The sequence below is a fragment of the Pelodiscus sinensis genome, chromosome 2 (assembly GCF_049634645.1).
Source record: "Pelodiscus sinensis isolate JC-2024 chromosome 2, ASM4963464v1, whole genome shotgun sequence".
In the NCBI taxonomy this organism is placed as follows: Eukaryota; Metazoa; Chordata; order Testudines; family Trionychidae; genus Pelodiscus; species Pelodiscus sinensis.
Window position 1 is genome coordinate 92,672,282 of NC_134712.1, and position 18,060 is coordinate 92,690,341.

Consider the following 18,060-nt stretch of genomic DNA (forward strand, 5'->3'; position numbering starts at 1 on the left):
GTAAGGTGGGAGTACAGTAAAAAAAAATTTGTTTGTAAACACACAAACACTCATTTTTATGACTGACCAGAACTCCTCTGAAGGAGCAATTACAAACTGTAGTGTTAATAATGTGAAGATTAAAGCTCCTTAAGGTGCATTGATATGATAGACTGTAAAGGCTCCCAAGGAACTAGGTTACACTGTATTGTGTTAATGAACTGTGGATAATAGATCACTGGAAGATATTTGAAACACATCTCACTGTTGTTGAAAAAGCAGTAACAACCATTCTCGGATATACATTCAGTTTCTTGTTTTCTCTTTATAAAAAGCAAATAATAATAATTAATAATGAAGTGCCATCACTTTAAAATCACACTGAAATTACTTGTATACTAGTTTACTATATATTTGAGAGTTTGTCCATTTGTTCAAGAACTCCTCCTAAATTGTAAGAGCTAGGACTACCAAATTTGGTATGCAGCTTCCTCTGATCATAACTTAAAGCAAGATAAGGGTTGTGCCAGGAAAATGGGATGTGCCCAGAATGGGATTGCTTCTCATAAAACAATGCAGAAAAGAGACAATCACCAGGCAGGTGAAAGGGTCTGGCTACAGGTACACCCTTCTTCTCCAGGACTGCCCTAGCCCTGAGCTGCCCACCCCAGGTGCCCTTTAGGGAGGGTGGAGTGGTAAAGCTTCCCCCAGCCCCCAAACATTGCTGGCTATTCCCCTTCATCAGGGAGTGAGGGGAAAGTGCAGTTTCCTGCATTCCTCGCTCTGTCTGAGAAGCGCAGGAGTCAGAGAAACCTGGATCTGTCTCAACTGGGAGAGGGATGCCATATCCCCTGGGTGTGCCTGCTGGAGCTGCAGAGTAGCCATGGAGAGGCACTTCTCTCCCCAGGGCAGCTTGGATACTGAATGGCTCATCCGCAGCCTCACCTCAGAGCAATGATTTAAATTAAGAAAAACAAAGATTAATTGAAGAAAGGACTGAAGCAACACCAATTATAGTTCTAGTTATAAATAAAATCAAAGACAAGTTTTCAGATCATGGTCCAATCCACAGCATATTGCTGTTGCCTGAAGAAGAACTCTGTGTAAGTGTGAAAGCTGGTCTTTTGCCAACAGAAATAAGGTCAGTAAAAGATATTACCTCACCCATCCTTTCTCTCTACTATCTGGGACCAACACTGCATATCATAATGGAAGTTATCAAATTTTGACATTTGAAATATTTTATAAAAATTACTTTGGTAGTTGCTAGAAGGAAATTATGGAAGGTGAGATGGTTCATGGGAGTAAGACTGAAGGAAGGAGGTTGTCCATAAAACAGTATCTGTTATTCTATTTATGTATTCTGTGCAGAAAACACTTCAGTTCATTTCATGGTTTCCTGGTATAATGAGCAAGTTTGTGCTGTGCTTAGTGGGAGCCACTCATGCAGTAAGTGGAAACAACATTTACCAAATATATCAGAAAGTGTAGGGTTGGTTGGTTTGTTTAAATTAGACCTGGTTAGAACATTTTCAGCTAAATGAAATTTCAAGTCTTATCAAAGCTGAAACATTTTATAGACATGTATCAATTTCAACCAAGTTCTTATCAAGAAGGATTTTTTTGGTCAAAGGCTTGCTGGTCACTACTGCCTGCAGGTAAAAGATGAGAATAACTAAAATTAATTCACCAGTCCTATGGCAGTGCCTCTTATTATTTTGGGAACCCTATTTTGTTCCCAGCACCCTGCCCATTTATTTGGCTCTGTTTTTGGAAGGATGGATTTGCTCTTTCTTTCCCTCATCTGCAGGCATTCCCAGAAGGCAGTGGTTCTTCTCTCCTGTGTATCTCCATCCTTGATTTTTCATGCTGCCAGGCCAACCCCTTGTTCCTGTTCCCTTCTCAGATGGTGATGTTATGGTGACGTAGTGGGGCCTTAGATCTCCTCCAAAATTTGAAATATATATTGGAGAGTTAAAAGTGAGGGTGAAGTTACAGCAATCACTATTGTACACTTGTACAGCAATCACTATTGTACACTATTGTACACTTATAGAGCGGATGAGTGGGTATTCACACACGTTGTAGAACACCGTTTAACATTAAAAGGTGCTTGTAGTATAAAGAGAAGAAAATTGTATTTTGATTAACATGCCATAAGTCAATTTTACCTACTACACTCTGCCTTTGTGCTAGCTATAGGCCAGCTGTTCAAAATCATGAATGGATTTTATTAGACGATGTCTGTTAAATAAGTACTTTCCTGTACCAATGCTTCACTTAAACCTTAAATCATTCTAAACCTGAAGCCCCTGGCCTCATGCTTAGAAATAAAAAATGATTCACTATTTTGTAGTATTTCAAGTTGGAGATTTGAACTCTTTTTTGCCTAAAATGATAAACCTTTATTCTAAGATATTGTGATGAAACTTTTATCTGAAAGTCCCTGTGGGATTATATTTCTTTCTTTCTTCCTCCCTATCCTCCAGGATTAATTGCAATAAATTTTTTTTTAGCAATAAAACATATATCTTTTCATATGACTGTGCCTGTTATGAGCCAGTCAACTCTTTCTATAAAGAAACTAAAACAGACAAATCAAAAGCTGATGTGATACATCATTACACTATAAAGTCAGTGATAAAGAAGTGAGCTTGTTATGAAATGTAATGATCCCCTGTAGGCCAAAGCTGCTTTCTCTTATCTCTACCTGGTCCTGTCAGCAGTCTTGATATCAAATGAGACCTGAAGTCTAAGATGAATCCCTTTCCAATTATGCATAAAGAATTGTTCATAATAACTCAGTTCCCTTTGAGTGATTTAATACAAAGAACTACAGTATATTTCTTAATCCACACTCTGGCAGGGTCTCTCTATTTATATCACACTGTGACTTCTGTCAAATTCCTCTCTCTTGCACCTATAATTCACATTACATTCTTACTCAAAGCTGTTATTGCGAAATCTATAGTAATTATTTTATTAATCCTACTAGGCAGATGTCCTGCACAAGCTTTATATTTTACTGTTTAACTATATGTACCTAACCTTTCATGTGGAGAGACTGCTTAACAAAAAAAAAAGTAACAGCAAGACTATACTGATTGTCACCTCATGCATGACAGCATCCTGAAAAAAAATCAGTTATAAATGTACTGAGATTTTTTCTAAAGTATTACTCTCATCTTGTGAAATTTCAGAGCTGTTCAAATATGATAATTAATTAGAAATTTCAGTCAGCTCACGTACACGTTGTCATCAACTAAAGTTTTACTGTGCTCCACTCAGAGTATATGGGTTTAAGAAGAAGACAGTGCTTCAAGGAACTATAATACTGTGGTCAAGAATAGCTAATCCACAATTAATCCCTTGCCTCAACTCAGCCAATAGCCTTAACCAAGAGATCTTTAATAGGGGCATTTCTTCCTCTCTCTTAGTAAAATGAGGCTTCCACTTCTTATCCTTGGTATGTTGGCACTTACTCCTTAGCAAGTGCCTGACCTATAAACTGTTGCTGTTCTGATTGCTGGTATAAGAGTGCTCTACAAAATAAATGTTTGTATCTTTGTAGTCAGTGAATTGATAAATTTGTAGAGACCAGTAGATGGAACTAAAATAAAAGTAGTATTGTTTGTAGGGGGTTTTAGAATAAAACAGTTGTTGCTGGGCACTGAAATTGGCTTAGGTATGGAGCTCTTAATAGTCCCTTTCAAAGTTTTTCTAAAAAACTCCCTCATTTGCAGCACATCTTCATGTGTACAGACTTCACATGCCAATAGGCCATAGGTTATGGAGGAAAAAGAGGTGCTCACAACACTCTGAGCCATAGGAAATTTCCTGTGGTTGCTGGGTTCTCCAAGCCTTTTTCAACATCTGCCCACACATGTGTGCGTGCACACACACCCCTCCCCCCAAATCTTTTGATACCACAAAGTAAATTGCACAAAACAGACCCTTTCCATGTTTCAGCAACCAATGTGGAAGTCATAAGGATCAGTATAGACAGGTCAGGTTTATATTGTTTTTAATATCACTACACAGGTATGTTGTGCTGCTGAGATTTTGCTCTTCTGGCATACAGTCAAGCTCACCCTCACTGCCAGTCTGAATGAACCCTTTTTTGTTGTCACCCTCCCTGCCCTTTTTAATACTGGAAAAAAGGCAAAAGGGCACACAACTATATAAATAAACAGAAATATTGAGCAAGTGAACGGTGTATCACTAAACTGCTTGTTTACTTTAAATCAATACCTCTAAAGTGTTCTTTTTATTATAATCTTTCCCAGAGAACGTCACGGCATGACAGAACGATATGTTGGTTTCCTACCAATGAGTCTGCATGGCACACACAACACAGCACCCACTGGATATCCAGTCATGCTTTCCTCTGTGTAGAAGACCATTCTTTTTTCTCAGTAACTTTTCTGCAACCAGAAATAGAGGAGGATTTTAAATATATGAGACAAAAACTAGTGTGTAATTTTAACCATGCCAGGGGATTAATTGCAAGACTAGCATCTGTGGTCACCATCAGTGTGCTTAGGAGTCTTGTTTTCAGACGAGGAGAAGAATCATGGAACTATTGCCTCCTGGGTTTATAGATTATTTATCACTTTGTTTTCCCTAGGTTTTTAAAAAAGATAATTCTTCTTTTAATCAAGGAACTGACAATTTGTTTAAGATTGCCATAGGATCATAGGAATTATTCTTTTTAGGCCCTTGCCAAAACACGTTCAAGTCACTCAGAGTCTTTCAGCCTAACTTCAGTAGGCTGAAACTCTAAAACAGTTGATCGTTGTTTGGAGGCTCATCACACCTGCTGAACAAGAAATCCAGAGAGGTCTCTGGGACACTGAGCAGTCTGGTTTGGCATGTGGAAATTATTTTAAAAATTCTGCATCACCCTCTCGCTGGTAACAAAGTGAATACCCTTTCCTCCACGATAGCAATAATTAAGTAGAAATAAAGAAAATGTGGTTACCTTGGCTTCTGGAGAAGCTTTTGAACCCCACAGTTCAGATGGCTGACCAGTTCAGGGGAAAGATGGACTGAGCCTTGTGTGTATAGGGGTGTTCTTGCTTTTTTAAAGATGTACAGACTGTCCTTATCTGCTTCATATTCCAATTCTGCAAGAGAAACTGATCCAAATCTATATTGTGAGGTGTAGCTGCTGAAGCCTGCATGTTTCATTCTTCCCTCACTCTTCCTCATTCCCTTTGTTCTAGTTGTTAAAAACTTTTCTCGTGCATCTGGAGCTGATGCTATGAGTGTGTTAGTCAGGATGGACACTCATTTCAAGAGAGGATTGATGGTGTATCTGCTGCTACTTTATTTTGGGGTCCGGTTATGAGATCTCATTATGGGGAGCAGAGCAGTAGCAAAAATCAAACCATTCAGAAGTAGCAAGTGAGGTAATGGAAAATGTCATTGGATGTGTGTGGTGTCCATCTGAATGCATGTTCCTATTGAATATACATGTTGGAGAGTGGAAATATTATGTATATTTGCCTTTGAAAATTACCTTTTTGTGTAAGCGCTCAAAAGTGGCCCTTAGAAAAATCCACTTCATTATAGCTCAGCTCTATGTAGAGAGACACATAATGCTAAACAAAGCAGATAGTAAGCCCATTTAGGAAGCAAAAGTAATATTAATACTTAGCCCTTGATACAGATTCTCCCCTCCCCCACATCTCCAAAGTAATGACTCACCTAAGGGATGGGAACAGGCCCTAACTCCTGTGAATCTCAGCTTCTCAGAAGGAGATACAGCTCCATCCCACTTTTCTACAGATACTGAAGTAATGCAAAAAAACATTCTGTGGGAATAGAGGAAGCTGACATAGTCACATTCTCTGGTCCATTGCTGGTGTAAGGAACCTCTTGTTACTCTGCTCCTGCTGTGATCTGATTCTGTTTTTAGTACTTCTCTGAAAGGCAACAGATGGTGCAACAAACTGGAAAGAGGAGAGCTGGTAAAGAAGACATGAAACTTTCTGAAGTAGTTTTGGGCACCCCAGGGACAGATGACTGTTTTGCGGGGCCCCGGGCAGCATAATTCCATGGGGTTCCCCCTTTGCCACAGTGCATGCGTAGTGATGCCATGCGCATGCGCAGCAGCGCCACAGCGCGTGCGCGGGGCTTTCTGAAGCTTCGGGCCCAGGGCGGCCGCCCCGTTCGCCCTGCCCTATATCTGCCCCTGGGGCACCCGAAGCAAGGGAAATAGGTTTAAAGTGGAGGGCATAGTAGCAAGAATAGCTGATGATGGTTACAGTGTTGTTCTAGCAATAAAGTCGCCAGCCCATGTCTCAAAAATGTTGTTGAGATTTGTATGACCTGATACTAGTAGTTTGATTCAGCCACGCTCAGGTTATTTTGGCTGATATGCTCAAAATGCATATCCTGTTTTAAATATTTAGCCCTCTATAATATAAAATAGTGATGTTTTACTATGTATGTACAGAAAAAACAAATATGCATATACTTGTATAAATTGTATGTTCATGTGTATATATAAGTATAACAATTACCAATTATGTAATAGTAGTAGACAATGTATTATATAGATCATTAACTGCCATGCATATTTAAGCATTTAGTGCTTCTCCCACAGAAACTTCTATATGCAAAATATTTTGAAACTATAGTATATTAAGAAAACAACACAATTCTGAGTGTTACAACTAACAGACTGGGATGATATTAGAAATAAAATGGCCCCAAGTCATATAATAAGTACTTCAGATTTCATATTTTGTTTACATTTTTGTAGTTGTAAAAATGCCCTCAATTTAAAGGACTGTTGTTAGACTCTACTTCCATCTATCTTGTTAGTCAAAACAGCTATATCTTGAGGTTGGTGATGCTGTTTCTTGATAGGTAAGTTTGTGTGATGCAACAGATAGAAATATGGACAGATATGTAAAAAAGCCAATGCTACATCCTCAAAACATAAAAAATAAATACATTGTTCCCAAAACTCAATTTAAGTCTGCAACATAAATTAGGGCTGTAAAAATTATTTGAGATTTTGTCCTTCAGTGGTTTAAAGCAGGTGGTTATAATTACTATTCCATTCAAAATCTCTGCTTTCATTTAAGGTATTCAGTTGCATGGGTTTGATTTTGTAATATTTATTTTAACAAATCCCTGTGCTCCCAATATGCAATACTTAGGATTTGAGTAGATAGCTACCAACTTTCAATATACATATGGTATTTGAGTCTGTGTGTGAAGGTCACGATTTTAAATTCTTAAGACAGAAAAAAGGAAGCAATATTTCAGTAATTATCTTTTTTCATTTATAGTTCTAAACTCTTTTTTCTGTGTGCATGTGGTAAACAACATTTGCAGTCAAAGAACATGTATGAAATATGTATAACAAAAGAATATTATATTGCCTTCAAAAAAATATGGTAGAGTCAAACTTTTAAGGGCAGATTCTGACCCTTGCTTATCCTCTAGGTTACTTACTGTTCACAATCTAGCCCTAATGGAATGTCTTACAGAAAACACAGAGTTTTATGGACATAAGAAGAAATGTACTTTTTGATTATTGGAAGCTCTGGTTTCTTCCTCATGTTGGTTAATTTGCAGCACATGCTATAGGAAGACATTGTACTACATCACGTGCAGACATTAATGGTAGAGCTGGATGGGAAACAATTTTCCCATCCTTTGGAACTTGAAATCTCAAATTATATACTTCTCCTCAACTGGGATGAAAAATAAACATTTTGAAATGATTCGTGAACCAAAAATCTTAGAGAAAGAGACACACATCAGGTCACTCAAAATGTTTTTGTCTCAATTTTGACTATTTAAACAATGATGAAGTTGGACACTAACAATTTCGCAGAAAAAAATCAAATATTCCCAGAGTCAAAGAATTAATCAAAACCGACCCTTTCCCAGGAGGAGTCCATTTAGACAAAATAGCATTTTGCCACACTCCTCATCAGCTGTAGGTTGTCATGCTATGAAAAGTGAGTGAAGTACAGATGTTTTGCATTGTTTGTGAATTTGTTCCTTCAGACAGCCCCATTGACAAAGCAATGTTGAGTTGTGAGCTTAAGGTGTCTAAGGATTAATAAAAAGTGCATGTAACTTTTCTGAAGAATACTGTAAACAAATCTTGGAAATACATTTTCTGCTTCTAATATAATGTAAGAGCAAGTGAGAGAGAAATAAGATGAAAATACTAACTATAGCTGAAACTGGAGCTAATTCTCTTTGTTTAATCTAAACACTCTTTTGGACTTTTTTATCCCAAGGCTATACAATTTGATTATGCCGTGGTTCAGTAGTTTGGTTACCATAGGAATAGCTGGAAAATTACTGGTAATGGCACACTCTGATTTGTGAGAATTCTCTAATAGTGAAGTAAATCTTTTTATGAATTACAAATAGAGCTGGCTACTGCTGATCCATAAATTACAGTACATTATAAACATTCTAGATTCACATACAACATCAATTATAGGAGAGCTGGCTGAATTGTCCCTAATCGTCTCTTTAAATCCATACTAATTCCCACTGACTGCAATCAAGCCTGTGAGGTCTGATCTAATCTGAGCTGAAACAGTCTGACTGCACCAGATGTTTCTATATTTCTTTCTGTTCCCAGCTGTAAATGCCAGCACATTTGCAGTCTGGAAAACCACTAAACAAAACCAGAGCCACCAGAAGCTGTGGGACTTAAACTGTGACACTCAAAAAGGATCATGTCTAAGTGGTGTCTCTAAACTTCGTCATCCTGAATTATGGAATTTATTCCTTACTTGGAATGATGAAATTAAGCAAATAGCAACATTACAGGCAAGAACCTCAAGAACAAAATCTGCAACAAAGAGAATATTTTAGAATAATTCCAGTAGTCCCTTTGACACTGAGGACCTGACACAATAACACTTCAGGCAAAGCCCAGCTAACTCATTCTGTTTTTCCCTGTGTTTCATGTGCCATTATACGACTTTCCTAATGGAATGGGGCTTGTGTATTAATTGTCATCACCAGGTGCAGCTGTATTCCCATCCGCGTTACTTTCTTCTTATGCCATTAAGTCTGATGCATGCTTGAGAATAAAACACTCTTTTTATGGGAATTGTACTTATTTGCTTTCCAAAAAGTATAGAGGTCACCCAGTGAAATTAATAGGCGGAATAAAGAAAGAAAAGAAGTACTTCTTCACACTGTGTAGAGTCAACCTCTAGAACTTCTTGCCACGGGTTGTTGTGAAGGGCAAAGGTAGAACTGCTGTCAAAAAAGAATGAAATAAGATCGTGGAGAATAGGTCCATTGATGATTAGGGATGCAGCCTCATGCTCTGGGATCATTACATCTCTGGTGGCTAGAAGCTGGGACTCGATGGGTAGATCACTTTATAGACTGTCCTATTCTGTTGATTCTCTCTGAAGCATTTGGCTCTGGCCACTGTCCAAAGACAGGGTATTGGGCTACATGGGTCATTGGTCTGGCTAATTATGGAAATTCTTCTCTCCTTACGTTGTAACTGTAGAAATGAGATTCAAGAAATAAAACATAGAGTTAAGACAGAGAAGAGTTATCCTCCCAACATGCAGTTTAAGCAGAAGACCTCATATATTTTGAGGTTTTTTTGTTTTGTTTTGTTTTGTTTTTTCTTTCAGTGCTGGAATACATATTCCTGGGCCATACAAAATTATTTATAAAGGGTGGGAACGAGGAGGAAGACACATTATGTAAAAGATGACATTTTCTTGAATTTCCCTGAAACGCAAAGTGAGCATCACTTTCATTGATGATATTATGGATCACTAGGTATGCTATGTAGCTAGTGCAGAAGAACACCTGTGTTCATGGTGAAGAATACTTAGTAGAGAATGAGATTACTTTTATTAATATTTAATTATTTGGGGGGTTTTATGCATTTTCTGTTTTTAAAAAATGCAATTTCTGACACTCTATATTGAATTTTAAGTTTAGGATTTATTTATTTTTCGACAATTTTTAAAGCCACTTATAACAGATTTGGGAAAAGAAATGAAATGGCAATTCTGATGTGCAGTGATAACAAAATTACTATACAAGTAAATATATAGAAGATACATATTTTAAATTACAGTAAGGCACTGCAATACCTTAGGTAGAGTGCAGGCAAGGCCACGGCTGTGACACCCTTTCAGCAGGTAGCAGTATTCCAAAGGCAGTTGGCTGGCATGACTCCGAAGGGTCCTCCTGCTTGGCTGCATCCTGCATTGCATCCTGCAGCCCTCCCCCGTTTGTTTGTGGCCTGTGGTGCAGTTTGGGTAGATATGTGTTTTAGTAGTTAAATTTCTGGACTGTTGTGAAGCCAAAACAAAAAAGCAGTCAATATAATGGTCTTCTGTTGATATGTGTTTTAATAGTTAAATTCCTGGATTGTCATTGCTCACTAAAAGTGCTGTCATATGAGTGGAAATTGGGTAAATATTGCATTTTATTAATAGAATGGGGCTTGTCAGCAGAACTGACTTAAATGGGGCCTACGTGTTGTATAGTCTTCCCTTAATTTTTGTATTCATGCCCGTCAGTGTGAAAAGCTATTTGCATATATATATGCAGCCACACTTAAGTTACGGCCCTCAGCATGTGTTGTGAGCATCATTGTGGCCCACAGGGCTTCCAAAGTTGAGTAGCCCTGTCCTATAGCCACCATCTATGCCCTGAATGATTCATTTTATCCTTAGAGTTTTTGTGGTGACGAGTTGCTTTTAGCTTTCCTGGAATAAAGATTTTTAAAGCAAGTGTTGATCCTCAGCTGGTCTAATTCACACTGGCTCTATTGAAGGCAGTACAGCTGCATTGATTTACTTCAGCTGAGGATCTGACACAGTAACACTTCAGGGAAAGCATGACTAACTCATTCTGACTTTCCCTCTCCTTTCCTTATTTATGTCTTAGTGTATTTTAGCATGATGCTTTTGAGGGTGATGATGATGCCTGCATGGTAAAACCTGAGTTTAATTTGAGTTAGGCTTCTGCTTTACTTTTCTGTAGGTTATATGTCACCCTGTAGTTGACTTTTTTTTTTTAAGCAAGTGGAGGCTCCCAGCCACTCTTGACCTAAAGTTTGAACTTCTTCACTTTTCGTGCTTTTAAGGGAACCTCTGTAGATTTTGCATTATCATTTCAATATCTGAAAAGAGTTGTGCCCCCACTGAACGAGAGGGAGGGAATAGTAGTTAACCTTTACCATACATGAGTACATGTAAATCAGAATGTTGTTGTTATATTAGTGCATTGCTTGGCTACATTCAATAGGTTCATTTAGCAAAAAAATTCCATCAGTAATGCTTCAGTGGCTGTTTCTGCTCAGCTGCAATTTCTGTAAGAAGATAGGAGCCTGAGTCACTAATTCTCTGAAGAGATGGCTGCTCCTTCAGCCAGGTGACAATCAATTAAAGGTTCTCCAAGTTCCTTGAGACTAGTGAAAATGGCAGTCAGCTAGATTTAGGATGTGTCTACAGGTATAGCACTGCAATGCCACAGCTCTATCACTGCAGCTGCGCTGCTGCAGAGCATCTGAAGAACACATCCTATGACAATGGGAGAGAGCTCTCCTGTCAGCTTCATAAAACCACCTGCATATGTCCATAGGAGATGCTTTCCTGATGAAATAGTACTGTCCACCGCTCAAGGAAGCAGGGGACTTATACCCTCAATTGAGATCAGGTGTTGTCACAAAAAAATTCTTAATGTGTAAAGTTACTAGCCAAAGAAGAGTTGAAAAACTTCTCAATAATCTCCTTGAAATAGTCGTAAGTGAGTGGTGGGTTCTGTGGAAATATTTTCTCTTATATAATAGATACTTGCTCAGGGACATATGTCAATGAATGGATGCCTGTTTAAATAGATTGGGCATTTAAAACTCTTTCAAAGCTTTCTTTAAATATTTAGGTATCAATGAAGATATGAACTGACATTAATTCTAATCATTGTCTGAGACCCAAGTTAGTTCTGGCTATATCGCCTTGTAAACGAGTACAGAAGCACTTAGGAACTTAAAAAAAAGGTGAAATGGGAGTGTTTAGCAGCAATATCCACACGATTCTAGTGTATAGCTTGCTATCATCATGTATTTTTAGTAGACAAAATTTTCTGCCTGGTACTTCCAAAAATATTTATGTGAATATCAATTTTAATAGGGCTAAAGTTGTGCTGTTGTTTCCCCCTAGCATCTCTTTATTAGTAGATTTGACATTGTGTATATCAATGTGAATAAAAATGGTTCTGTCACTGGCCAAACAAATACTTGCATGTATTATTCAAGTCAACAACCTTCAATAAACACAAAGTATCAAGAGAGCAGGAAATCAAGCTGTTGATTTCTGACATGAAGGAAAGATGATAGAACAGTTCTCAAACCTTTCTCTGCTCAGTTAATGGTACTTACTGTGACTTTTCTTATTATGTAAAGAACTTTTAAAGAACCACTGTAGATGATCAGAAAGACAGATTAGAAAAGTATTATGTGGAAAGAAGCAGCACTCCAAAGTTTAAAAAACATGTGTTTGGGAATAAAGTTACTTAAATATTAAGGACAATCAATCTCTTTTGCTCTTAGACGAACTATTCTTTGTCCCTCTTCACTAATAGAATTTACTCTCTTGACCCTTGATGTTGTTCCCCTTACACACATTCAGTAGTACTCATCCGAGAAGTATTATACAATATTAGGATGGAAGAAGATTCTTTGCCTAGCACAAGTGTGCTGTGTATAGCTGCGCAGCATGAAGTGATGAGGGAACCTGACTGCTGGATATTCAGATTGGATTTGAATGAAATTGATTTGTGAAGAAAAGTGCACTGTTTAAAAAAAAATACACTGCTATCACATAGAAAGAACCATGAATATTTCTTGCTTCAGTGCTAATCATTTGAGATTCACATTGGACAGCCTATGATGGCCCTTGTAATTATGATACTATATACAAGGGGGAAGAGAGTGTTGTATTTAAAAACCATTTTGTGTCAAGCTGCTAACCTTCTGGAATTTCCATAGGGAAAAACTATGAAGTTAGATGTAGCACCATGTTAGTGCAAGGTTTTGAGCTTCTTTGGTTTACCTACAATATAAAATGCTTAAGGCATTGAACTAGATCCAAAAAAAGGGACTTAGAACATCAGTGTCTAATGTTTAGGCACCGTATCATAAAGTGAAATACCAATTCCAGAGTTAGATGCCCAAACTCCCTATACATCCCTTACAAATGAGATCCACACAAGTTTTGATGTGAGCCCAATCCAGTTGACCCTTTGAAGAACCCTGATTCCTACAGGAGAGAGAAGTTTAAAAATGGTTAGCTGCAGAATCTCATTGGGGCTTAGATGTGAGCTAGGAGCTCAGGCAGTTAGAAAGAGGCAGATGTGCACATGCTTACTTGCAGATATTTAGGTGCAAACTTAAATGTGGAACTCTACTAGTGGAAACTTAAACATGTGGAGACTTCAGGCACCTACATGATTATGCAGCAGCTAAGAGAGGGTTTTGAGGATCTAAATTTTGGATATAGCAGTAAGGTGCCTAAATCCCTTTGTGAATCTAGCTCCAAGTATATGTCTAAGTGAGCTAGAAATTTTTTTGTAAATAATTTCCTGGCTTTATATTGGATGATTCATTTACAATGAAGCTGTGAAAATCAGAACATGAATTTTTACAGGGAACACTAATATTTTATAAACAAAACAACATACAGCTATAATATTTCTCCAATTGTTAAGCATCTGACACCGAATCTTTCATATTTGATACCAAAATATTTCAAAATCTTTGATTACCAGCTAATGATATCTAAAACTAGGCCAAGCATTAAAGAATAACTAACTTTTCTTGAACAATTAAGGGGACTTCTGTATGACAAAGTATCCTAAGTAATGAAAGCATTTACTTGCTATGCATTAACCCACTTACTCCAACTCTGAATGTGGTTTTTTTTCTTAGAACCTGGTCCAGAAAGTATAAAATTTCCCTCATGATGGCTTCTGAAGACTGCTTCTGTGAATGTTTTCAGAGAATCCCATAAGTCTAACTTCATTCAGAAGGTTTCCTGAAAGATAATTGTTTGCGGTGTTTTGCGTGAAATGAGACAATCCTATGCTCTCAAATGAACTCTCATAAAAAAATAAGACAACAAAAATACTGTATCACCTGTGAGCAAAAACTTTTTAAAAAATGATCCATATCTGATCTTTGTCCTCATTCTCAAAGGAAACCTGTATGGCAGCTTCAAACGATATATTGATCATGTCCCATTGCCATTTTTACTACATTATATTAATTTGATTACTACAGTGAGATAATTTTGAACAGCTTTTACAATTGTTTATACAGCAAACTCAACACGCACCTGATAGTGTCTGTGTTCAATGTACCCTTAAATCCATCCACTAACAAGTTCACCAGTGTCAAATTGAGTTGCTGTAATCTCCCAACTCTTACTTCATATTCCCCTGTTTATACATACAAAAAAATCATATTAGCCCTTTTGGCTAAGGCTTGGCACCATGATCCATACATTTGTTTAAAAATCACTGCCACTCATGTTAGAAAATAATAATATATATTTTGGAGAGATACCTATGTATATTACTTTGTAAATACTCAGAGCTCTTGTTGGACAAATGAGTACTTTACTTGGTTTTCTTTTTTCTCTATTGCCTTATTGATTTATCTACACCAAATTAACTAAATATGTGAATTTAAGGTGGATTAGTTAAACTTCATTAAACCCATGTATGTACATTCTCACTGAAAATTAAAGAAGCTTTAATTCGGTTTAATTTAATTCACTTTGGAAGTGAGTTGACTAAACAAAGGCCGTGGAAGTTTAATCCACATCAAATTCACACCTTTATTTAATTTGGATCAATTTTCCTGATTGTCCCAGTGAAGGGATCCCCTAAAATTGTTAGCTTTTTAGGACAAGGATTGCTTTTTACTATGTGAATGAACAGTGTCAGCACCTTGAGGTTCTGATTTAGCTTGATAAAAGAAATAAGAAATCATCATAATAATGAAAGTGTTTTGAAATGCTGTCAAAATAATTAAATAACAGCTCCTTGGCGATATTCCTTTTTTTATTTTTGCATTTTGATTTTAATTTGTGAAGGTCACAATACAACTCGGTTCAAAAAAGAATTAGGGAAGATTATGGAGAATGGCTATTAGCCAAGATGTTCAGGGATGTATCCCCAAATGCAAAAAGCCAGGACTGGACCAGAGGCGTCGGACCATCAAAATTGCCCTGTTTTGTTGGTTCTTTCTGAAGCATCTGGCACTAGCCACTATCAGAAGGCAGGATACTGTGATAGAGGGAGAATTGATCTGGTCCAGTAAAGGTACTCTTGTCTGTAAAAAGAAGGCTGTTTTATTGGAATTTCTTCCCTTGGATCACCTGATGCATGTGATTTAGAATGCTAATGTTAATAAAGTTACATTAGAAACAGAGGATAATGGCATTGCTTCATTTTTCTTGCAGATTTTCAGACGCTACTGGTTGGTTTTCAAGAAAGCTTCTAGTAAAGGACCCAGAAGACTAGAAAAATTTCCAGATGAAAAGGCAGCCTATTTCAGAAATTTTCATAAGGTAGGTTCATCCCCAAGATTACAACTATTTGGATATAAGATATTTCTGATATGGAAACTCTTGAAAACAGTATTATAAGTAAGTTGAAGGGCATGATCCTCAGACCACTGAAGTCAATGGCGAGCATCCTATTGATATAATTGGTGAAGAATCAGGCCTCTGTTTCTGTCCAGATAAGCAAGAGAAGTTTATTCTTTTGATTATATAAGTATCTGTTATTTACATTAGTGTTTGCCTTGAAAATATCAGACTGCATTTACTCAGGGTATTTAAATAAAATATTTAACAATTATAAATTAAACATCAAGTCAATTTCATTTGATGCTAAATGTACCAGCTGTAAGTTCTAGTGAAATCATCATTTGGAATATTAAACATCATTTTCATAGAAGATTTCAAGATAGGTCTCAGCATTTTTTTTGAGTAAAAATCAGCATTGCTTCTAAATTGGCAGTCTTGATTGAATCAATTCCTTAGTGCTTTCTGTTTATCACAATCATTTCTTTGGTGCAACTCAAGATGTTTGAGAATAGGATTTCCATTCCTGTCACTTCAGCTACTGTCATTAACTCACCACGTAGTACTGCAGTGATGTTGTGATAAAATGACATAATGCCTTGTATTTTTATAACAATCTTCCACCAGGGATCTCAAAGAGCAGAATAAACATTTGGAACATTTGGATTTAACCTGCCGCAGCTCTTTAAGTTAGACATTACCTCATTAGCTCACAGTTGGTCAAACTAAAACATAGATGTGACTTACCCAAACTTGCACAGTAAGACTGAAGGACCCAGGAGTAAAATCCAGATCTGCTGAGGTCTCAGTCTTGGGCTTCCCATCACAAGAAAACAAATTCCCATTTTATCTCCAATAAACTAAATCAACATTTTGACACCTGTCACAAGGGAAACTTAATCAAGTGGGTCACCTATTATTTCCAGGTGGAGATTTGTTCTATTTGTACTATTTCCTGGTGGATGTTTGTTTGTAGAAGTCTCTGTTAATGAGATACCCCATGCTGGTATTGGGTTAGGAGCTATGTAAAGAATTTGCACATTGCCCAGAGTAAGTCATCACTCTAGTATTCTAATTGTTAGATGTACCAGGTCTCTACCAAGCAAATATAGTCCTCCTCCTCCTCTTTAAAATGGGCTTGTATGAAGTGGAGACAGAGAGCATACACCTATTTCAACTTTCTGGTCTGTTGTTATTTTCTATTTAAATTCTCTGTTAGTAACATTGTCCTTTTTTTATGTCTAAAAATGACTACATCGCTAGCCCATCATTAATGAGAGACAGTTATGCCCACTCTTATTCATTTAATTGTGCTAACATGGTTCCCCTATAGTCCTTTGAGTATTTTATATGCCAGTTATTTCCATCAAATGGCTCACAACTGACGTCAAGAGTGACTTCCCCCCAAAACAGTTGTAATGTCACAATAAAGTGACATCTGCAAACAGGAAAATGGGGAGGAGTAGATAAGCTCCTCAGAAGCAAAGATCTCTTTTAATTTCAAATGTCTTAATTGATAAAGAAAGCTGAGTAGGATTTTAAAAGGAACAGGTTAAAACGACTAATACTAAGATAGTACCTTTCATCCAGAATACTTCAAAAGCACAGTAAAGCTGAATTGTCAGCTATATATTTTATAGACAAAACAATGACAACTATTTAAAAGTACATCAAAATAAAGTGTAGTATATTCCTGTAGGAGAGGATGTGGAGAATAATACCTTGTCCTGTTTCTATGACTGGTAGAATTTTGGAATGTAATAATATTAAAAGGAAAAAATTAATCTGGTCACCAGGGTGACATCTCCACTCTGTAAGAAGTGTCAGGAAATCATTGTACATGTCAAGCAATCAAGAATTAGAAAATTTTCCTCTCTTCCACACAAACATTTTAGAAAGTTTCAATGAGGCACTAGCAGTTTAATGGCAAGTAGTCAAATGGGGCAACTCTTTCTCTACTTAATCCTATGTCATACGTTGACATTTTATTTTGATCACTAATTAACTAGTTTTAGTTCACAAAATGTGGCTGGAATCTGATTGTTGTGTATATTAGGGGTGGATTTGACCCACACCCCTCCCTTCGGCCCCTTTTATACAAAGAAAGAGGGTGGGAGTGGTGTAGAGGGACCCATGAATGATTTTCCTTAGCTGGTTTATGAACTATCTGAGCAGCACTGCAACACTCAGTTATGCTAGGAACTTCTTACAGGCACAACACAAAATATCATCCGGAGTACTGCATTCCCCATAGACAATAGTATACAGATTATCCTAGATGCCTCAAGACTAAAGCTAGGTAAAACTCACCTGCTTAAGAGTTTAATTTATCAACACAAGCTTGGTTCAAGTGAAATTTCTTCCTCTCAGTGAATTCTAAGAAGAGATCTATATATATTTTGGCTGGAAATAAGACAAAATTGATAGCTTGAACTGAGCTGTTTGTATTCAAACATGAAGG

General features: G+C 37.1%; 1 protein-coding gene across 3 annotated transcripts in view; it reads left to right on the plus strand.

The window, feature by feature from the left end:
* The window catches only part of DOK6 (docking protein 6), a 369,141-nt gene that overhangs the window by 124,018 nt on the left and 227,063 nt on the right, over positions 1–18,060 (plus strand). For all 3 annotated transcript variants that reach the window (XM_014572701.2, XM_014572702.2, XM_006121422.3), the window contains one exon: positions 15,474–15,581. In XM_014572701.2, coding sequence (XP_014428187.1) covers positions 15,474–15,581 — 108 coding nt within the window. The remainder of the gene's footprint in view (positions 1–15,473; positions 15,582–18,060) is intronic.